Here is a 22,737-nt window from a genome sequence, read left to right on the forward strand (position 1 = left end):
TTGACTTTATCACAGGAGGCAGAGAGAGGAAAAGAAGGAGGAAAAAACTAACAATAGCTTAATACCGTAAACTAATACCAATAAAAGATGGAGAATTACCATAATCTATCCAATATGTGCGATAGAGAGAGAGAAAGAGAGAAAGAGAGACAGAGAGACAGAGAGACAGAGAGACAGAGAGAGAGAGAGAGAGAGAATTAAAGCTGGAATGGAAGAACAGATCTGGTTCTTATTGCTTGGGGTTGATCGGGGGAAAGACTCCCTGCTGTGTGTGCGCACGTGTGCATGTGCGAGAGCGAGTGAGGAAGACAGAAAAACGTTAAAAAAATAATAATCACGCTAGTGGCCCCTGGAGGCTGTACTATTCCTTACACCCAACCAGACCAGAGTGGTTTGAAATGACGGACATCGCCATCCTTACAACCATAGCAGAAAACATTGCAAGAGAAAAGGCCATGAGGTCACTTCTAGGGGTATGGTCCATCCTCTGGGGAACATGAATGCGTTTGGCAAGTTTCATGGCAATCTGTCCTTAACAACCACTGCAGAGAACACTGCATCCCCTCAGCGTCTCGCACACGCATGCTGTCCACACAGCCAGCATATCTGCTGCAATGCGTAACAGCAGTCTATACAGTAAATACATGTATACATACTGCACCAAGCCTACCAATTCTTTTTTTATACATTTCATATTTGCAAATTCAACAGTTGGACTAACTTTTCCACTCACACAAACATTTTTCTCAGCTTCTTGATTGGAGATTTAACAACATTCAACTATGGACCAGATCAGAATGTTTGAATGTTTGTAAACAAAAGGGTATTTCCAGGTAGAATGTCTATGGATATTTACACAGTATAAAATAACATTAGCTAGGTCTAGTATTTCATAAATGAATAAAAAATATTTTTGTCCTGTTCTTCCAGAAAGAAGGTTAATGAATAATTCTGCTTCAACTAGATAACACTGCCGGCGTTATCTACCCGGAAATACATTTTTGGGTTGTGATGTCATGATTATTGCTATTTTTCGTATGACACAATTTGAAAGCTTACAATCTACCGGTATATAGTTTCATAATCTGCAAAAAACTGAAGATGACATGCTCTACACATTCTATAAGATCAGGCCCTGTCACACGTGGGTGTCTATGTAATCTCTTGGCTTGTTCAAAAGCAGCTTGGAGAACAGTAGAGGTCTGTGAGTTGTGTGTGTGATGTGGTTGGCTGCACCAGTCACACTAACGCTGGTGATGATGTGACATGACGAATGGAGATTAAAGCCAGTTTTTGGGTGGAGTGCCACATCTGGGTTCCACTAGTCAAGGCACTGAAGTCACTACTGTACGGAATGACCAACTCAGTGGAGAGTTGGATGAACAGTGATGTTGGGGTCTTTCTTTTTCTGTTCTTGCAGGCAGAGAAAAACAGTGATATAATAAACCTCCAACAACACACACAAATACATGACAAAAGGGAAACAGGATACACAAACACACACACACACACACACATACACACATTTCACACGCACGCACACACACAGTCTACAACAGCCATGAAGGACATACGCAACCCCATTTTATACAGTCAAATCCTCAGTGTTAATTTATCCATTTGCAACTCTGAGAGTGTTCAAAAGTTACATTTGTACGCTCTCAGAGTTAAATGAACACTCAGGGTTTTACAGTGCAAGACTTTCCGAGCTGCTCCTCTTGGAGTTGAATCAACAGTTGTGATGTGGTGGAGCAAACAAAAGCATGTGAAAACAGGCCTACTATATAACTTCTTCCATAAATACCTCACTCTCTTTTCTGTTCTGATGAGAGCTTCAAAGTCTACAGGTTCATACATTGACTCTGCAGGCCAACAAGTTCAACTAGAGTTTGAACTACACTGTAAAATCTGACGCTAATTTAACTCCAAAGAGTGTACAAATGAGGATTTAACTGTGTACTGTTGGTTCTCTCTTTATCGCTTCATTCCTTCTTTCTTCAAATGCGTCAGAGTGGGACATTTTGTCCAAACCCCAAATACAGTACATCAATATTTGAGTCAAAATGTCAAATATGAATGCAAATTTTATATTTTAATAAATGTACATTCTGATGATTGTGCCATGACACATCGCCTGAACATGTCCAAATTTTGTTTTCAAATATTGACATTCTGGTTTAGACAAATATTCTGAGAGCTTGCATGAGACCATATTGCACACAGTCACACACACTCATGGTAGGTATGTGTAAGTCGCAGTGGGGCCAATGGGCTCCATCTCTCATCACTCCTCTGTCACTCTCTTTATTTCTCTTATGTTCTCCCTCCCTCATTCTCCCAATCCTTCAAACGCATACACGTACTCGTAGAAAACGCGCACGCGCGCACACACACACACACACACACACACACACACACACACACACCAGTGGCGTACCCACCATAGAGGCAGGACAGGCGGCCGCCTGCCCAACTAAAATCTAGCCTCCCCTAGAAAATAAAGTAAAAGACTGAAAAACAGGCAGTGAAAAAAATCCAAAGAGAATAGTGGCCGTCGGACCTCCTCGTCGCAGCCAATCACTACCGTATCCATTCCGCAGAGCGACGTCGCCTGTAGTGATGCAAATGTGTGCCTTTATATTTTCATGGGGTGCCAGGAGAGCCAGCTGGGGGTCTGGGCCATCACCTGTAGGCTACTCACCTCGCATAAAAGGGGCTCTGAGTCTGAGAGCAGCTTGAGCCATTAAACTACTGTAACAACATGAAGAGACCACTGCTTAATAATTGATTGATTTATTATACTTGCATATTGTTTTTATTAACGTTTTGTAGTCAGTGTATTGTTGTTGTTAACTTGTTTCCCCCGAGATTTCCCCCCGAGATTTTTCCCCGAGGGGGGGGGTAGAGAAAAAAATCTCGCCTGCCCTAAATGTACTTTCTGGGAACGCCACTGACACACACACATCCAGATTGAAGGCTACTTACTGCAGCACTACAAGACACACTTCTCTAACACATGTGTGCACACACGCACACACACGCGGTGAGAGAGAAGCCTCTGTCAGTCATCACTCAGAGGAGTGTTGGTTGACTGAAGCACAAGGCCTCTCTGTACCAACGACACCATCTTCACCAGAGGCCCTGCGCACAAGCACGCACACACACACACACACACACACACACACACACACACACACACACACACACACACACACACACACACACACACACACACACACACACACACACACACACACACACACACACACACACACACACACACACACACACACACACACACACACACACACACACACACACACACCTCAATACTTCCCACTCATTAACAATGGCAACAGTAGAGAGAGGGCTTCAAAATAGGGCATACTTTTAACAGTTCACCAGCACAGCAGTGTGTTTTTTCCCCCTGCCATGCATTGACTAATAGGGCGTTGGTTTTTATTTGAGCCCACGCACACCAGGATGAATGGTTGAGGGCAGACATGGCACGAGTCGGGGCCCACGTAGATTTAACTGGGGTCTGGAGAAACAATGGTCTCAGCTCTGGCCAACCTGCATGCAGGCCTGTTAAAAGCTCTTATAAAAGAGGCTTTTTGAAGAGCACACAGAGATCAGAGGGATATACGCTTTATAGATGGGCTAGATTTATAGCACCTGGCAAGAGATACAGAGAGGCGGAGGGGGGGGGCAGTTCTGTAGGTAAGAATAGGGTCAGTAAAGTGAAAACTATTTAGGAACAGTGTGAGGGAGAAAGGGAGATTAATGGAGAGAAGGAAAGAGAGACTGCTAGAGAGAGAGAGAGATAAAGTTAAAGAGAGAGAGTCCATTAATGACTAATTCGGCTTCAAAGATTGGCAAGATACACAAGGACAATAATGAGGGAGACAGAGAGAGAGAGATGCACAGGGAGAAAGGTTGAGAAGGAGAGGCATGGGGAGAGGGAGACAGGGAGAGAGGGTGACAGGCAGAAGAGAGAAAGAAAGAGAGGGAGATAGGCAGGAAGACAGGCAGGGTGGCATGGAGGGAGACAGGCAGATAGGGAGACAAACAGAAAGGCAGGGAGGGATACAGGTAGGGATAGAGGGAGACAGGCAGGGAGGGAGACGTGCAGACAGGCAGGGAGGGAGACGGGGAGAAAGGAAGACAGGCAGAGATGGAGTCAGGCAAAGAGGAAGAGAGGCAGGGAGGGAGAAAGGCAGAAAGGGAGACAGGCAAAGAGAGGGCAGAGATAACAGGAAGGAGTGAGAGAATATTCTCTTTCCAGGAATTGTCATTACACAGTAAAATCCTGAATGTCACTGTAATTGTTTTAATTTAAGGACATAAAATAATCTGTTTACGCAAGACAATGATGCAGTCTTGCAAACAGATACAGTAGATAGCTACTAGACAGAGACAAAAACAGAACAATAGATTAAACTCAATCATCAATACTGTCACAGTACAGACATAAAGAGACACAGAGGCTGTGTATGTTTGATTGTTGTTAAAAATAAACAGTTGTTTTTCAATTCAGTGAAATGAGTTTATCAGCTGCACAAAGCAGCGGCTGTAGCCTCAGCCTGTACATTCAGCCTGCTTCAGTCTGTCTGTCTGTCTGTCTGTCTGTCTGTCTGTCTGTCTGTCTGAATGTTCCACTGAGCTTAATAATAGTAGTAGGGAAATGACCAGAGGCTGGTGTTGGAGTGAGAGAGAATGACAAGAAAATGTGTTCGGTGGAGGGCTGCGCTATGCGTATGTGATGATGAAGGGGTGTCTGGGGGGGGGGGGGGGTTTAGTGGTAGCTGGGGCCGGGGGGCATCTGTGAATGATTGTATTTGTGTGTGTCCATATCTACTGTAAGTATTTGTGTGTGTGTGTGTGTGTGTGTGTGTGTGTGTGTGTGTGTGTGTGTGTGTGTGTGTGTGTGTGTGTGTGTGTGTGTGTGTCTCTTCTATAACACAAATAAACGTGTGTAGACGTGCATGCACAAGTCACTTGTATGAATGTGTGCATGTTACGTGCACATTATTGTGTTTGGTGTGGGTGTGGGTGGGGGGAGGTTAGTATGCGTGTGTGTACGTTGAAACCTTTGGCAGGTCCCCATTAGGTGGAGAGCTAATATTCAGGCCACACTTCATTGTTTTGACAGGGAGGATTGCGGGAGACATACACTTGGGTCACCGGAGCTCCTGTTAAGCAACGCTGCTACTTAGAAATTACATTCACACAATAGAAGAGCAAAAGTGCTGTGCCTTGAGGTTTAACTAGATAAAGTTTCACTCCTCCATGTGTTATGCATCAAAACACTAATGGTGCACGCAAGGCAAGATGTTGATGGTCTGAAACCATAGAAACAATGGAAAGACGTAGTTAGCACTTGCCTTGCAACTGATACATGCTGCCTGTATGGCAAATTTGTGGCCAAAATCTGACCATTTGTTTAAATGATTTCCTGAGGCATTTACACTAAAGAGTTAGCACAGCTTACTGCCTGGTTGGCCTATTGACTTTATAGCACTTTTCTTGGTACTCAAAGTGACTTACTGACTGACTTGCCTTATATACGGTATACAAGGCAAGTCAGTTAGCATTGAGTCATGAGCGTGGCGTGCCACAGTCCTGTTACTTAGTTTTCTTACACACGTCGTGCATACAGTATACGTGTATTAACACCTTCTCTCTCACCCGAGGACTCAAAGACTCCCAAGTCTAGCTTTCTCTCAAATCTCAAAAGCTAACAAACAAAGTACAGTGCGTTACAGTACACCGACAAACACACACAAACAGGCAAAGAGGCAAGCACGCATGTAACGCAATCTCATAGAAGCCCACAGGGTATACCTTTTTTCTTTCTCGCCCTCTTACACACAAACAGACAGAAACATACTCTTGTTCTCACCCTTTATCTCGAAACATACCAAAATATGTGCAAAACACCTAAACACACAACAAGCATGCAAGCACATAAACACCATGGTTATGAGATGAACACATAAACACACACACACACGAGAAAGGTGAGCAAACAGCTGCCATCTGTAGCTTGTTAGCGCTGCAGCAATCTGTCTCCATGCTACAGTATTCCAACACCACCACACTCACCTCATACTCATCCTCCTGTCTCATCTGTTAATCTTCACCTCTGTTCCTTCTTTTTTCTCCACTTTTACATCTCCCTCTCCTTTTTTTTCTTTTTTAAAGATATTTCTTTGGTCTTTTTCTGCCTTTTTTATTGGATAGTATAAGTGAAGAGAGACAGGAAACGGGGAGAGAGACACGTTGAATGACATGCAGCACAGGCTGTCGGCTCGGGACTCGAACCCGCAACGTGTTGTCGGGCTACATTGAGCCTAAGTGCCCCATCTCCCTCTTCTTGCCCATCTCATCATCATAATCTCCTCTTTCTTCTACCGCTCTGTCTATCCATTTTCACCTTATCTCTCTTTTCTTCCATTTACCCATCTTTAGCCTCGATCTCCAGGCTTTTATTTTCCTTCGCGTTTTGCTCAAAAATAAGAGCCTGGACCAGCCTGTTGACGTTCCTGGCATAGGAAGTGTTTCATTTCCCCAATCAACCAGAGTTCAGTGGGCGTCGCTCCAAATGTTGTGACGTCAGGGCTCTCAATGCTGCACATTTGGGAGGAGGTGGGGCATGGGGCGGGGCAGGGGCTGACGGACAGATCGGTGAACCAATGGGATTTCGCAGATTTTTTTTCTCTGGAGATTTTGAACCCGTCCCTCTAGACCAGATATCAGACGCGCTAGGGCAGCCTAATCTATCTGTAGTTGTCTGTCTTTCTAACTTTCATCTGCCCGTCTTCATTACTCTCTCATCCTTTTTTATCATTCTATCTCTCTCTTTCATCATTCATGTTAACGTCTACCTGTCTCTCTCGTTTTGTTGTCGATCCATCTCTCTCTTCGTTGAGCCCCCTTAGCCCCCCTTGTTTCTTTCATTTCCCCTTTTATCCATTTCCACCTCTCTTTTCTATCATCCGTCCACCTTCACCTCTCACCTCCCCTGTCTAGATCCTCCTTTTCTGTGGATTCATCTTCACCGTTCTCTTCCCTTCCATCTAGCCACCCTGACCTCTGTCTCTCTCTCTCTACGCTGTCTCGCCACCTCTCACATTTCTGTCTGCCTTTCCCACTTCCTCTCTTCTTTCATCTATCCATACTCTCCACCTCTCTTCGATCAATTCATCTTTGGCTTCCTCCGTGGTGTAATTTCACCCTCTTTCCCAGACTCATTCATATGTATATCGATGTTCATCTGTGTCTCTATCTGTCTGACTCTGTCCACCCTGTTGTCTCTAAGGTTTACTCCATACGTCCAGCAAATAACTGCATCTAATAGGGAGACTATATGCCTAACACAAACGTGAACACACGGCAATGACATATGCATGATTCATCATATCTGTCTCCACTCTGTCTCCTTATCCTAATTATATATCCTATATGCAACATCCACATGACGTGCAGAATCTATAGCACACCAGCCACGCATCTGCCTACAATGTGTGCCCTTTCCCCCCCGAGACAACCAGCCACACTAAGTTGACAAACAGCAGCTTAGTGGAACCAACGCGACACGCAAAAAACATCATCTGGTTTCACTGTACGTGTCAAAGCTCAATTATCGCATCATGCCATGTCAACCAGCCGGGACTACAAAGGTCCCCGTCTCGTGATTTACATTGAGATGTGTTTGCGTTTGCGTTTTTTTCTGCTCCTCTAACTGAACTGTGACACGATGGCTGTCGAAGCACGGGACTCCGACGTGGGAGGCATGAATCTCTCTGCTGTCAGAAAAAGCCACAAAAAATAAACTCTTTAATGGAACTTCAATATATGAAAACAACATTTTACTTTAATTATACAACGAACAAGCAAACATGTAACTAAACTACACAAACTAATCTTTATTTTATTTAACCACCTAATCCCTATTCAAACATCCTATATTAAAATTGGCTAATGGGTGGCGGTCCACCGCCCTGTCTAGATGTGAGGGTTGCATAGCGGCCCGAACCTCTAGTTTTCATAAATAGCGTATGTACAAGCTCACAACACGATGATTTGTGAGCTTGTAGATCTGCCATGTTTAAACAAAAAAAGAAAAGAATGGGCTGCATAATTGCTGACACTGATTTTGTCAAAAAGGAAAATGATGGCAAATGTATCGGCCAAACCGATATAGCGGTCTGGCTCTAAACTCCACTTGTGGGCCTGCTGGCCTCGGTTCAAATCCCACCAGAGTAATTTCTCTCCTGTGCCTCCCCTACATTGTCTCCCTCCATGCTTCCCTGTCTCAAGTAAAGAAATTATAGAACAGTGGAGTGAACTGCCAATCTGCTTTATAGCAAACACATGTTTGTCAATCTGTAAATAAAGCTGTTTTTCTACATTCCTAAGAGTTTAATGCTTTGAAAGCGCATGGCCTTTATCTGACAGCAGTAATTGTGTGAAGGTATGCAGTTATAGAGGACTTGGCATGTTTGCGCCATCATTTATTTCCATGCTGCAAGAATTATTACATACTGTAAATGTACTTCACTTTCACTCCCAAACCCAATGGTATTCAAGTAAAGGGTTGTGAAGTGTTTAGTTTTTTTGTAATTCCATTATATAAGCAAAATAGGCAAAATATGTCCTGCCACACTATAGCGAACCCCCCTCCCCTATACATGATAAAGATAATATCACCAGCTTAACCCATTAAGACCTGAGGCCAATTCCACAAATGCCTTCTAAATCAGTAGTACTCAAACTTTTTCGTGCCAAGGACCCCCAACTTGATATGTATTTGGCCTTGGACCCCCATCTGAAAATGTTTTGTGCCAGACACCCCCAGAAGAGAAGAATGATTCAAGATTTTTCAAAAATAGCAGATCTACAAGCTCACAGCGCTGCACGAAGTGACACGCTGTGAGCTTGTGTATCTGCTATTTTTGAGAAACTGTTCTAAACCACTGTTCAAAAACCTAAGAGTTCTCTGAAAAACTTATGTTGCTACATATATATAGCTAAAATCTAAAAAGACACAGATGCTTTCCCGGTCTAAAGGCCTGAAATGTTAAAATGTTGCCTTTTGTAATTAGACAGCAAGGCCACAGTTTCATCATATTTTTCTCAATGTAACAAAAGAAGACACAAGCAGTCTGCTTTCTTATCTATGATGAATGTACATTACACATCTGAAGGGCACTTTGGAAACCCTCTCAGACATCTCCTTGAGAAAGGAAAGATATCACACACATACTGTACATATACACACGCACACACACACATAGACAACGTCTCCTTCAGAAAGGGGACATCTCACACTCGCGCTCACACACGCACATCTCCTTGAGAAAGGACACAGCTCCTTTAGAAAGCTAATTAGAGTGGTGCTGAAGAAGATGAATGCATACGTGAATACGTGATGCGTGCGAACAACAGGTAGAAGGTACAGGTAGTAGGTACAGTGATAGTGGGAGTGGAAGTTGGAGCAAGGAGAGAGTGAAAGTAGAACGGAGAACTTTCAAAAAGATTAATCAAGAAAAAAAATAGAAGTGGACATATTTGTTTTTAGAAATTAATGTGTAGGGAATAGGGATGAAGATAGATCAGATGAGAAAAGAAAGACAATTCTTGACAGATGTGGGATTAAGAGAGTGTGAAAGACGGAGGAGGCTTTGGGGAGAGAGATAGATGAAATAAGAGATGAAAACTATTACAGAGAATCAGAGAGAAATAGAATGAGTGCTCTCTTTCAAATCTCCTAACATCTTTAATGTACAAATTGGGACCAGACCTTGAGTAAGAGCAGACGCACGCACGCACGCACGCACGCACGCACGCACGCACGCACGCACGCACGCACGCACGCACGCACGCTGTTTAACGCTCAGCTCAAACACTCTCTCATATACACACACACACCCTGTTTAACGCTCAAACACTCTCTCATATACACACACACACCCACACGCACACAGTAGTATTGGTGTTATTCTAGGCTCACCGGGAGAGAGTGACACATCTGAAGTCTATTAGACCCCCCTCGGGTCCACTACAGAGAGCAGGCACACACATGCGCGCGCACACACACACACGCACAGTGTGCCGCACATTTGCGGATTCTCTCTTTCCCTCCAGTTCAAGTATTTGCTTTAAAAAAGATTCACTCGCTTCTCCTATTTCCATTTTCTCTTCCTTCACCACATCACCACACCCAGGCACAGAGAGAAAGAGAGTGTGCAGTGTGTGTCTGTGTGTGTGTGTGTGTGTGTGTGTGTGTGTGTGTGTGTGTGTGTGTGTGTGTGTGTGTGTGTGGGGGGGGGGGTGGCATGGACCACTAATTTGCTGGATCACCGTTTCCGCCAGGCGGAAGGCGTGGCCGAGAGTATGTTTTCGCCCTTGTCCGTCCGTCCGTCCGTCCGTCCGTCCATCCATCCATCTGTCGGTCCGTCCGGGCCAGATTACATTTTCTACCATAGTAAGGTAGAAAAGGTTCTCTTAAAAACACACTTTTTGCTACTACTCCTACAGATTCAAATCGGTGGGGTCATGTGATCAAGATGTATGATCCAGATTTTATAATTCAGATTCCATTCCAATTGGCTATGATGACTGCCTTCCAAAGTTTGCAGGCCCTGGGTAGGCAACCCGGCCCGGCAGAGACCTGTGGTCCAAGGAGCACACTTTTCTGGTTTGCTCTCATTTCTCTCCTCAGAGGCACACAATCTCTTTCTAGCTGTAAACCTGTTTCTTCAACAACTTTCATTAGCTCCAAAACTTGAACACACATGTTCAAAATTGACACACACACACACACACACACTTTCATTAGACTCATTAGACTCTTTTCATTGCTAACAGGTTTACATGGTGTTATTAGCTAGCTACTGCATACTGTGCGGAATGATCTGACATCCTCACAAATCAAACCACACCACCACTATTCCACTGTACTCCTCTTCCTTAAAGTCACACACACGCATGTGTATACAGATACACACACACATATGCATGTGTGCCCGGCGCCTGTGAACACACACATACACACACACACACACACACACACACACACACACACACACACACACACACACACAGACTGTACTCAACATCACACACTTCATGCAAATCTAAACCAGTGGTTCTCAAACTGTGAAGGACCCCCAAATGAATTTGGCTATGGACCCCCATCTGAAAATATGGCAGGGAGCCCAATACAAGATTTGTGTTGTAATTGTTTACAACATCTGGAACATCTACAATCTGCAAGCTCACAGCGTGTCACGGCACGTTGTGAGCTTAGATTGGCTATTTTCAAACAGGCGATCTATCATTAACGATTAAAGTGGTTAAACTGATTTTGGAACCCACTTTGAGAACCATAGGTCTACATCAACATAAAGAAACAGCAAGGTAGAGAATAAACACACCATTTCATTCTTTTCACTTCTCTCTCTCTCGGAGGTCCAGCTTCCTCCTATTGGCTCTCGACAATTTCAGCCAAACATCTCATCCAAACTTCAGCTGGCCCAGAACACACACACACACACACACACACACACACACACACACACACACACACACACACACACACACACACACACACACACACACACACACACACACACACACACACACACACACACACACACACACACACACACACACACACACACACACACACACACACACACACACACACGAGAAACTAAAAACTTAAGAAACCAGTAAATATGTTTCATGGTATCCTGGTTGTGTGTGTCAGCTGTTTGTGTCATTCTCTTTGTAATAAATACATCAGCCCACAGTACAGAGTCTGTTACTCTCAGTTCATCTAGTCAGCAACTCCCTGTGGAACTAATTGATTGCAGCCAGGGGGAAGTGGGGTGTAACTATTCACCCGCAGCACACTTCGTTCGGTGTGTGTGTGTTGTGTGTGACACAGAGTGTCTTCCCCCGCTCCTGCCCACCGGCTTCGAATGCACTGCCCTGAAGAGGGTTCTCATCACCCCGGGCATTTTTCTCTGTCACCTCTCATTGGTACACAGCCAAATGCACCAATGACATGAGGCAACATATGGACCCAAGGAGAGGTCTCTCCCTCTCCCTTCATGCCTGAGTGCGTGCGCATGTGCGCGTGTGTGTGCGTGTGTGTCTTCAGTGAAGTCCGTACCTCAGTATCCGCAAACACAAAATATGTGGGTCCATTTTTACACTCTCAGAGTTAAACACTTACAGTAGGGCCCTATCTTACCCCTTATGCCTAAACATTTTAGGCATTTTTTACAATTTTCAAAATAGCAGATCTACAAGCTCATAACGTGTCAATGTAGATCGGCTATTTTCACCATTTTAAAATGTTTTTCAAAATAGGAAAAGATGCCTAAGAAGTTTAGGTATAAGGGGTAAGGTGGCGTGCAAGATACGGCCCACTTGCATATAAAATTGTCCAGGGTCGCCCAGGGCTTCCTTTTTTCTCTCTACACAAAATCTAAAGCTTGTAGATCTGCTATTTCTGGCTAATGTTTGCCTATTTTCGCAGAATGTTCGCCTAGTATGACATGCCCAGAATAGGGTTGCTAGGGTTCATGTAGTTACTGTAAGTCAACACAGAGGATTTTACTGTGCAGTGCCTCCATCCAGTAGAGGAAAGATGAATTACAAACACCGGCCCTGCCTACTTCCTGAACGCTCTCTCTCTCATTGTACTTCTCCTTTCATCTCTTATCATCTTTATTTTATACCTCTTCCTATAATTTCACTCAGTCCTTCCTCCCTTTCATTTTTTTCTTCCTTCCTTTACCAATTGTTGAGCTCTCCCTCTCTCTTTCATGTCTAATAAACTCTCTCTCTCATGTCTAATAAAACAGTACAACAAGGTGCTGAGGATGTTTGGTTAAATGGATGGAGAGTGAAGGGAAGCAGGGACTTTGTCCTCAAAAATGACCTTCTGTTTCCCAGGCGGCCTCTCTACCCATTCAGCTATGGCCGCCCTGAAACTGTTGGGTGTCTGCGGAGCATTTGTCATCCCCACATCATAAACGCAGTGACCACAAACGACTGACATAATGACGCTGTGGCCAACGGTTGAAACGTATGAAGATTAAAAACATTTGGAGACAAAATAGACCAGAGTAAACAGGACCAGAACAGAGATGAGCAAACACTGCAGCACAGCACAGCACAGCACAGCACAGCACAGCACAGCAGAGCACAGCACAGCACAGCAAAACAGGACAGGACATCCTTCACCAGTGGTGGAAAAAGTACTCAAATGTTTTACTTAAGTAAAAGTATCAATACTGCAATGTATGTACTGTTACAAGTAAAAGTACAGAATTCAAAATGTACTTGAGTAAAAGTACAAAAGTATTGGTATCAAAATGTACTTAAAGTACCAAAAGTAAAAGTAATAAAATGTTTGAAAATTGAGTGAGTTTTGGGTAACGTCTGTGTTGGGTGTGCTGGTATGCATTATGTTCATGGTGTTGGCACATATTCATTTCAGGGTGTTGGTATATACGACAGTGTTTTCAGTTCAGGGTGGGGCAGAGTGTGGAGAGTTTAGATAAATAGTTGCACAGCCCCCTATCACACCCCCCCCCCCCCCCCCCCCAGGCCTCCGCTGTGAGATTTGTAACACTCATGTTGGAACTATACAGCCATCGCTGTGGTCACCGGCGTTGGTTTTGGCTGGGTAATTCTCTCTCTCACACACAGAGATGGGTCTTGGCGTGTTCTTCACACACATCCGCTGTTAAAGGCTAACTTGGACACGCTAGTCAAACAAGAGAAGGCCCTTGGGGGAGAGATTTCACAAAGAAAAGAGTTAAGAGACAGGATACTCACATTACACACACACAGGCTTTATTACGACATGAGATTCACAAACACAGAGACATGGGTCAGAGATACCTATACACACACAAAGATGCAGTACACACACACACACACACACACACACACACACACACACACACACACACACACACACACACACACACACACACACACACACACACACACACACACACACACACACACACACACACACACACACACACACACACACAGTGTATAAGGCCAATAGAAATCTGCATGACAGATACTCAAAAAGCCACATTGCAGAGACTCAAACCCTCAACCTCTCCCTCAGAGAAAGCATTGTCTTTCCCCATCACTCATCAATACCGCTCCGTTCTTTTTATATGTCCGCCTGCCACCCCCTGTTCCTCTCTCTCTCTCTCTCTCTCTCTCTCTCTCTCTCTTCCCATCCATCTCTCTTTTCCACAGGTTCCATGGCCTCCTTTTATCCACACTTTGCCCCCTTGTCTCTTCAGTTTAACACTTTCTCTTCAGTCATTCCATCACTCACTCGCTCTCTTTCTCTCCGTTCTTTGGCATGCGTTGTATTGCGTTCACATTCCCTCTTCCTCTTCTTTCACAGATACGACACTCATTCTCTCGATCTCACTCTTCCTCATTCTGTTGCATTCCCTTCATTCACTCAAGGAAGGAGTGATATATGAAGAAACAGTTTATCTTCCATGTATAACTCCTTCCTTGTTTGTCATTCTCTCACATTCCCACTCTCTTCACTTCTCATCTCTCTCTCTTCATTGGATATACCATTCATTTACTCTCCCTGTCCTTTGACTTGCCTTTACATTCCTTCTGTCCTTCATGGATCAATCACTTGTTCTTTATTTCCATCCGTTACTTGATTAGGCATACTCTCTCTTCCCACACTCGTTTCTTTTTCCTAGATCCATCACTCCCTCTCCTTTGATGTTCTCACATTCCCCATCTTCATTCCATCTCTCTACCCTTCTTCATTTTCCTTCCATTCTACCCTACTCTTCACTTCCATGATCCGTCTCTCTCTCTCGTCTAATGAATACAACATTAATTTACTCCTTTCATTCTCTATCTCTCCCTTGCTGTTTTTTGGAATTACTTTACACCCTCTTCATATTCACCTCTCTCCCCCTCTCTGTATTCTCGGACTACCAATCGTGGCACTCCTGAAGGCAAGGTAGATCCTACAGTAGAGCGGTGGCGAGAACAGCATGCCCACTGCTTTTGGAAACCAATCATAACACCGCCCCAATATGACGGCCCACCCGAAGGACTTTGAATTGGTCACGTGGGGGTCATAGTCAGACAGATTTGGCAGGAAAGGGTAAGGGTCTTGGTAGCATTCCATTTGTTAATACAAAATATGTAACATAAACCCCTTGTTGTACCGTAGAAACTGAGGTCAATCTTCCTTAATCAAAATTCAACAAATCAAGTGCATCTGCTATTCTGCTTTTACTTTTGTGTTTAGACGTTGGGGAACAGGGTCTAGGACTACCAACCCTTCTGTGTTCATACTAATATATGTATGTATGTGTATATATATATATATATATGTATATATATATGTATATATATATATATATATATGTATGTGTGTGTGTATATATATATATATATATATATATATATATATATATATATATATATGTATGTGTATATATATATATATATATATATATATATATATATATATATATATATATATATATATACACACACACACATACATACATACATACATACACTAATCTAATTTCCTTCATGTAAGCATGGAGTAGGCATGGCACTGATATTTACAGGCATGACGAGTGAAGTTGGAAGGTCCTGGCAGGCAGAAGAAGTCGAGCGTAGAGAAACGGATTCTTTGTCCAAAACCTTACCCGTGTTGTTTTTACACATAATTGCATACTCTCTCTCTCTCTCGCTTAAGTGAGTTGGCCTGTCATGTGATGGATTTAATATCCAGGCTCTCTACATCCGGTCTTTTTTTCTCCATCCAGTCTATTTAGTGTTGTGACTTTCCGAGCGATTCGTTCAAAAATATTCTGTCTTTTGTGTGAATGAGAACGATCTCGGGCACTACCTCAAACGTTATCGTTCCTCTGAGTGGAAAGCTTGGTGACGCAAGGTTCAGTCAGTCAGTGGCAGAATGCATAATTTGGACTGGCTGAAGAGAGACGTTCCTCTTTCAATTCAATGGGGCTTTATTGGCATGAGGAAACATACTGTAAGTTTACATTGCCAAAGCAAACATGAAACAAAACAAATGTAAATGTAGTAGTTCAAAAATAATTTAAATAAAATGGAATAAATAAAAAGGGAATAAAGTGAATGTGTAAACAGAGCTGTATCACATTGTATGAGAAAACTAGCTTGCAAGAACCAGGATAATTGTGCATTTGCTGTTAGGAGCATCTATATATATATATATACACATGCAAGCATAACTTGGTATAAAGCTTTTTGGAACATATAGCAATGTTTCAAGGTTTAGCTGTCATAGGACTAAACTATGTGAGGCGGGTGGAATCTGAAGCACTGAATGGTGAACGTATCATTTGAACTAATCTTTTCAGTGAAAGAGAACGAAATGAGTTGAATCACTGAAACAAATGATAATTCCCACCACTAACAGTCTATGAACATTTTCCTGTCTATGTGTGTTTCTTGTCTCAGAAATCACTGACACCTCACTCCCTCCATGTTCTCACTCTACACGGCCCTCTTCTCCTCAGTCCATGCCCTCTGCTCCATTCCCCCTATCTTTATCTCAAATCTTTTTTCCACCTCTCCATCTTCTACACCTTTACTTGCGTTCCTCTCTGTCCAACTCGCTCTCAAATTCCTTTCTTCCTCACATTTCTCTTTCTTTCATCTGTCTTTCTGTCCATCCTCCAGGGGCCCTGCATCATCTCACTGGCCTTTTCTCTCTGTTCCCCTCTCTGTCTTTCATTGTATCTGCCTCTCTCACTTCCTTCTGGTGTCTTGTCTGCCTCTCTCTCACTCTCTCTGTAAGTCTCTCTCTCACCTTAACTCTCTCTTTGTCTCACAATCATTTGCCTTCTCCGTGTCCGTGTGTGTGGGTGCGTGCGTGTTCCAGCCAGGCGTCTGTCTGGGAGCCTTCACATCAAAGAGATGTTGTCGCCATGGCAAACACACATTGACACCTCCGGCTCAGCGCACTCGCGTACACACCACACACAATAACTACTGCTGATGCAGCTGACAACTCTCACTTTCTCTCTCTCTCTCTCTCCACACACACGCACACGTCACATTGTATTCATGTGTGTGTGAGCGATGTGGAGTGTGACAGCAGAGGAGATGACAGCTCCTGAGGTGTGTCTGTCAACAAGTCTGCATACCAGACGCACAGCCTCTCAACTCTATCTCCTACAACCCCACTGAATGATTAGTGGGTTTGTGTAGTGCAGGAGCGAGGGGGGGTGGGTGTCAGAAAGTTGCTCGTTCAAATCCTGGACCAAGAGCACCTACCTCTCCGCCAAACAAACTGCTACAGACTACAACTGACTGACAGTCGAATGAAGTCGGGAGAATACTCTACAAATACTCTTTGGCTTGTTGTCTTTTTCAACAACAAGCTTGCGCTATCTGACGGTCGAAAGCTTGCTCGTCGGCTTTCGACGTTTCCCTAAAACTTGTGACCGACCCCACCACGTACCCACCGCCGATTCAACAGCAGATCTTCGGCAACAGACACTTTCCAACACTTACTGCCGCCGACGTCGGTGCGGTGGAGAGCTGCCTTTAGACCCATACTTCAGTGACTATCAAAGAGATACCCTTGAGCAAGGCACATAATCCTCCTCAATTCCTCCAGCACAACTTTTCATTGGGTGATCTATATAAGTCTTTGAACTCAAGCTACATCTAACATCATCAAGCATATAGGTCTGAACAGAACGACACACCCTTGACCAACATTAAAGTTAAGCAAACTGATAAAACTGATAAAACCTGATAAAACCTTCTCTAGAGAAGTCAGAACAAGAAGCAAGGGGAGTGAAGGGACAGAGGAAATCTGGGGAAAGAATCACTACTGAATGATGTACAATAAAAAGGTGAAAGGGGTTAGGGAGGAATAGATGGTAAATAAGAGAGAGATGGACAGATTTCAGCAAATTGGAGAGAGCAAAAAGCAAAAGAGTGTTGAAAGAGGCCATATCAAACACATGTATGGATGGAAGGAAGGTGAAACAATGTGAAACAAGAGACAGGGAGGGTGAAATAACAGAAAAAGAGCAATCGTGTCCATCAAGACAATAGATAACAAGAGAAAGACAGAAAGTTCTAAAACTCTGTTCTAAAACCAGTTCTAAACCTCTGTTTAGCACATCACTCAGAGAGCTAATGTGCAGGGGTGCACATAACTTTTTAGGTCTGGTACACAGAAGAGCACCTAGACATGTGACTTGGTGCGCATGGCGCCCGTCCCGTTTTGTCAACGCGGGGGGGGGGGGGGGGGGGGGGGGGTGTTCAGCCCGGACAGTTTTGTCAAGGGGGGGGGGGGTTCAGCACGGTGCCCACCGGACAGTTTTGTCAACGGGGGGGGGGGGGGGAGAAAAAAAGGACGCTCTGCTTCTAAATGCCGCCGATTTTCGCCGTTTTTTTTTCTCACGCTGTTAGATAAAGCCCCCAAGGTTGGGACGTTCACGGCATATTTTGCACCATTACGGTGCGTTCATCATCGGTGACGAGTGCCTCTAACAGCCGCTGCTGGCTGCGTGCACGCAGCGAGGCAATGCGAGGCGATGCGAGGCGACGCGAGTCATATCTCTACCCCTGTGCCTAATGGCTGTACATGGGGCCGACGGGTGCTTTAGAGTGAGTGTGTGAGTGTGGATTCAGGAAGTAAATTCCTAGCCTCGATCTCCAGGCTTTTATTTTTTAGTTTTGCTAAAAAATAAAAGCTAGGAAATTCCTGTCCCAGCTGTTGGTGCGCAAAAGCGCCTCGCGTCGCCTGATGTGGTGCGCATTTTTTATTTTGGGTGCGCATGCGCACCTGCGCACCAGTTATGTGCACCCCTGCTAATGTGAACAAAATGCATGTGCACAGCAGGCCAGATAGTCAATATACTGTAGTATTAGAGGGAGAAAGAGTGCGTATTCACATACACGCAAGAGTTGTGCTCACACGTGATTGTGCATAAACACAAAAATACACACAGCTCATATTACTCATGTATAGTGTTGTACGCAGACCCGCAACATACACACTGTTTCTCCACGCACACACTTATTTTTAACAAGTCCACTGCCGAGGCTTTTAAGGGCTGTCCCCATTTCCCATCCCAAACACAGCCAAGTCCCTGACGGCCTGTCCATTCACAGTTATGTTAAATCTGACTGACGCACACACACGCGCACACACACACACACACACACACACACACACACACACACACACACACACACACACACACACACACACACACACACACACACACACACACACACACACACACACACACACACACACACACACACGGAGTTTTGGTGGAGGGCCTGATTGAAGTTTGCATTGAAGCTTTGAGCTTTTTTACAGTTGTGTGTGAGGGGTTATTCTATATCAGTGACAAATACTGGACCTTGTGTTTGAAGTCTGAAAGAACGAGGGAAAGGGGAGGTGCAGTACGTAATTGTGAGGAGAGGAGAGGTAACAGCATGCATTATAAAATGGAGGTAAATAACATCTTGTTCCTGCTTGAACTACTCTAGCTAATTGATTGGAATGAGATAATGACAGCTTTTCCTGTTGCTAAATTAGCTCTCTATTCCTCTGGGAACAGATATTCCCTCCGGCCTAGTAAGCGAGCGAGCGAGTGAGTGTCAGAGAGAGAACGAGAGAGAGAGGCTAAAAATGGACAATGTAAAAAATGTACAGAAATAAGTGTGAGAAAGTAGCCTGAACAATGACAAAAGGTTGGGAGAAATCTAGAGAGAGAAAGACAGAGAATAAATAAATGAGTGGCGTAAATTATGTAAAACTAATGGGGTCAGTACAGAGGTCACCTCGACAGGAAACTCCTAACTGATCAGCATCAGAACCTCTCAGGTTTACTTCACACGCACACATTGAAAATGGCTTCAGTGAGTTACTGAAATGCCACAGTGTTAGCCAGTGTTTACCAGTTTAACCATTGTAGAAGTCCCCACGCATGTACTTGGTCTTAAATCTCTTTCCGAACAATTCCCTCTGAAGGCTAGCAAGCAGGGGTTCAGCAATAAAATTTTAAACTACAGGATTCTGACCATTTTAATTCAACACTCACAATTATCTTCCTCTACTCCATCTCTCTGTCCGTCTCTCTGACTGTAACGATGCTCTCTCTCTCCCTCTCTCACACACACACACACACACACACACACACACACACACACACACACACACAGGAAGACCAGGGAGGGCACTATGGGTGAATTTTCTCCTGAAAAGCGGAGCTCAACACGAGGAAATCCTGTGTGATTTCTACCACTGATGATGATTGCAGACCCTGTCCGCTCTGGCTCATTCTGAATGGAATGAACCACTGTGACTCTGTGAGGGTTTTCCATTACCAGTCAACAACACCATACAAACAAAATACAGCCCCTTCCTTTTTATTATTATCACTAATCCTGAATGAGTCATAGGTAGACTGACGAACAATGAGCAAACAGTTGGCTCTTGGCTGTGGAGTAGAGACATGGTGAGAAAGATTGCAACCGAAACAGAGGGATACAAAGACAATAAGGATGGGAGAGGGCAACTTATTGAGGGGAATGGGACAGAGAAATGTTAAAAAGGTAGAGACTGGATTAATGTTGACCATGAGAGAAGTTAACACACAAATATATATATATACACACACACATTTATACGTGTGTGTGTGTGTGTGTGTGTGTGTGTGTGTGTGTGTGTGTGTGTGTGTGTGTGTGTGTGTGTGTGTGTGTGTGTAGGCCTAACAGACAGACAGACAGAGAGAGAGAGAGAGTACCTACATAGACACATGTTTCTATTATTTTAAGCTCTAACTAACTAAGTCAACACAAATGGGGAAACTTATTTTTTCACGCATTCTGCTGCCGGCCCTAATAAACTTTTACAACAGCATGTAGGAGGAGACGTCGACTTGACGTCGACCTGACTCTCACAGTCTCTCCCCCGGTGAACTTGACCGCAAAACGGTGAAAACAAGCCAAGCTGCTCCTCGGGGCGAAGCCCTGCCTGGCTGCCCTGCAAACGGTGCCAAACTGGAAGGAAACCGCAAAATAAACATCATGCCTGTTGGATAAATGCAGCCGTATAATCCCTCAAACAGTAGCCGGGAGTCGCGCAGGATTTACCATTTATAGAGACCACCAGGAAGAGAGTTAAAGTATAGTTGAACAATGAATGCACGCATCTGAAAACAACGAATAAAGTCATTTGTTTTCACGTAGAGAAGAGCATTGAAACTGTACTGGTGTCAGTTCTAAGAAATCTGTTGTATAAAGTGACGCTTGAAACAATACCAGCCACACAGTGCCACTGCCACCTGCAGCGTGCGAGCACACGCACATTAGAATAAGAGCATCTTTAACAGGCAATTAAATCAGTTATAGTTTTCACCTGATGTAGCCTTCCATCTTTTCAATAAGCCCAAGCTAAAACGCAAGAAAAACAAACATTTCAACCCGATTTAGGCTTGAAGAATAAATGAGAAATGTCACTCCAGGCCACGCCAGAGTCAGGTTTTAAAATAGGCTAAAGAATAAACGTATAGGCAACACCTTATAAACAATAACTCCTTAATTTGATATAATTGCCTACCTTTGTAAGACAACCTCAGCCGCGGAACGTTTAACTTGGTCGCCGAGACTGTTTCCAACAGCAGCACCAGCGGAATCATCTTCAAGAAAGGAGTAAATCCCTCCATTTTTACAATGTCTTTTTAATTAAGATATCGCCCAATAAGTTGGATGATCAAACAAGACAAATATCCCAGGAAAATATTTATTTTGTCTCTCTTTTCACATGAACGAACGGTTGAAAAACGGAGAGGAGAAAAGAGGAGTAAATCACTGGGGGGTTTAACATCCAGTTTCCAAAAGCACCGTGTGCGTAAAATGTGTTTTTGGAGAGAGGCTTCCCGTTCCCTTCCCTTCCCCGGATCAGATGCTGCTCCGCCCGCCTTGCGCTACTCTCCTGGTACTCTATAGTAGGAGGCTATCTCTGGAGTTCCTTCACTTCACTTCACTTCCAGCAGCTGCTCAACAGAAGTCTGTTTTAGACATAGAGGGAGCGCCTTTCACCCCGCCCGCCAGAGGGGGAGAGGGAGAGAGAGAGAAGAGTGCTTTACATCTGGAACAGACAGTAACAACAAGCCATCATTTTCATTATGGACTTAAAAATTAAACAGACGATAAAACATTACAGCACAATTAAGATAATCTATACATAAGGTGTTTTTTTTAATAGTACAACAAACAGTAGCACCCAACCAAATAAACAGGCATAGGGGCATACTGATAATGGTATACAGGAGGAATGTGTATATGTATATATGTATGCTTCGACCATGGCAAATTTCTGTGCCGCCATGGGCGTGTCCCCATGACCCTTCTTAACAGTCTCAACTTTATGGTGTTAGCAGTTTAATTAAGTCGTGGGGTACCTTCCTAACACCTCAGACTCTATACGACCCATTCAACGGCAGGCCTAGCTGAGCATAGAGGGTCACCACAGGGTGAGGGACAGCCATTCACGGTGTCACTGCCACTGCGTTCCACAGTCGGGACACTTGTAGCAAGGGGATGGAAGAGGCTCCCTGTACACACTTGAGAGACAGAGAGGCTGGCTCAGTGTGGGAAAGTAGCAATGTG

General features: G+C 44.1%; 1 protein-coding gene across 3 annotated transcripts in view; it reads right to left on the reverse strand.

Annotated features, from left to right (window-relative positions):
• Window positions 1-22,091, reverse strand: part of sema3bl (sema domain, immunoglobulin domain (Ig), short basic domain, secreted, (semaphorin) 3bl) — a 96,903-nt gene extending 74,812 nt beyond the window's left edge. For all 3 annotated transcript variants that reach the window (XM_084069077.1, XM_084069078.1, XM_084069076.1), the window contains exon 1: window positions 21,686-22,091. In XM_084069077.1, coding sequence (XP_083925203.1) covers window positions 21,686-21,791 — 106 coding nt within the window. In that variant the 5' untranslated portion in view covers window positions 21,792-22,091. The remainder of the gene's footprint in view (window positions 1-21,685) is intronic.
• Window positions 22,092-22,737: the final 646 nt, after the last annotated feature.

The sequence above is a fragment of the Gymnoscopelus microlampas genome (assembly GCF_963454915.1).
Source record: "Gymnoscopelus microlampas genome assembly, chromosome: 10".
Taxonomy (NCBI): Eukaryota; Metazoa; Chordata; class Actinopteri; order Myctophiformes; family Myctophidae; genus Gymnoscopelus; species Gymnoscopelus microlampas.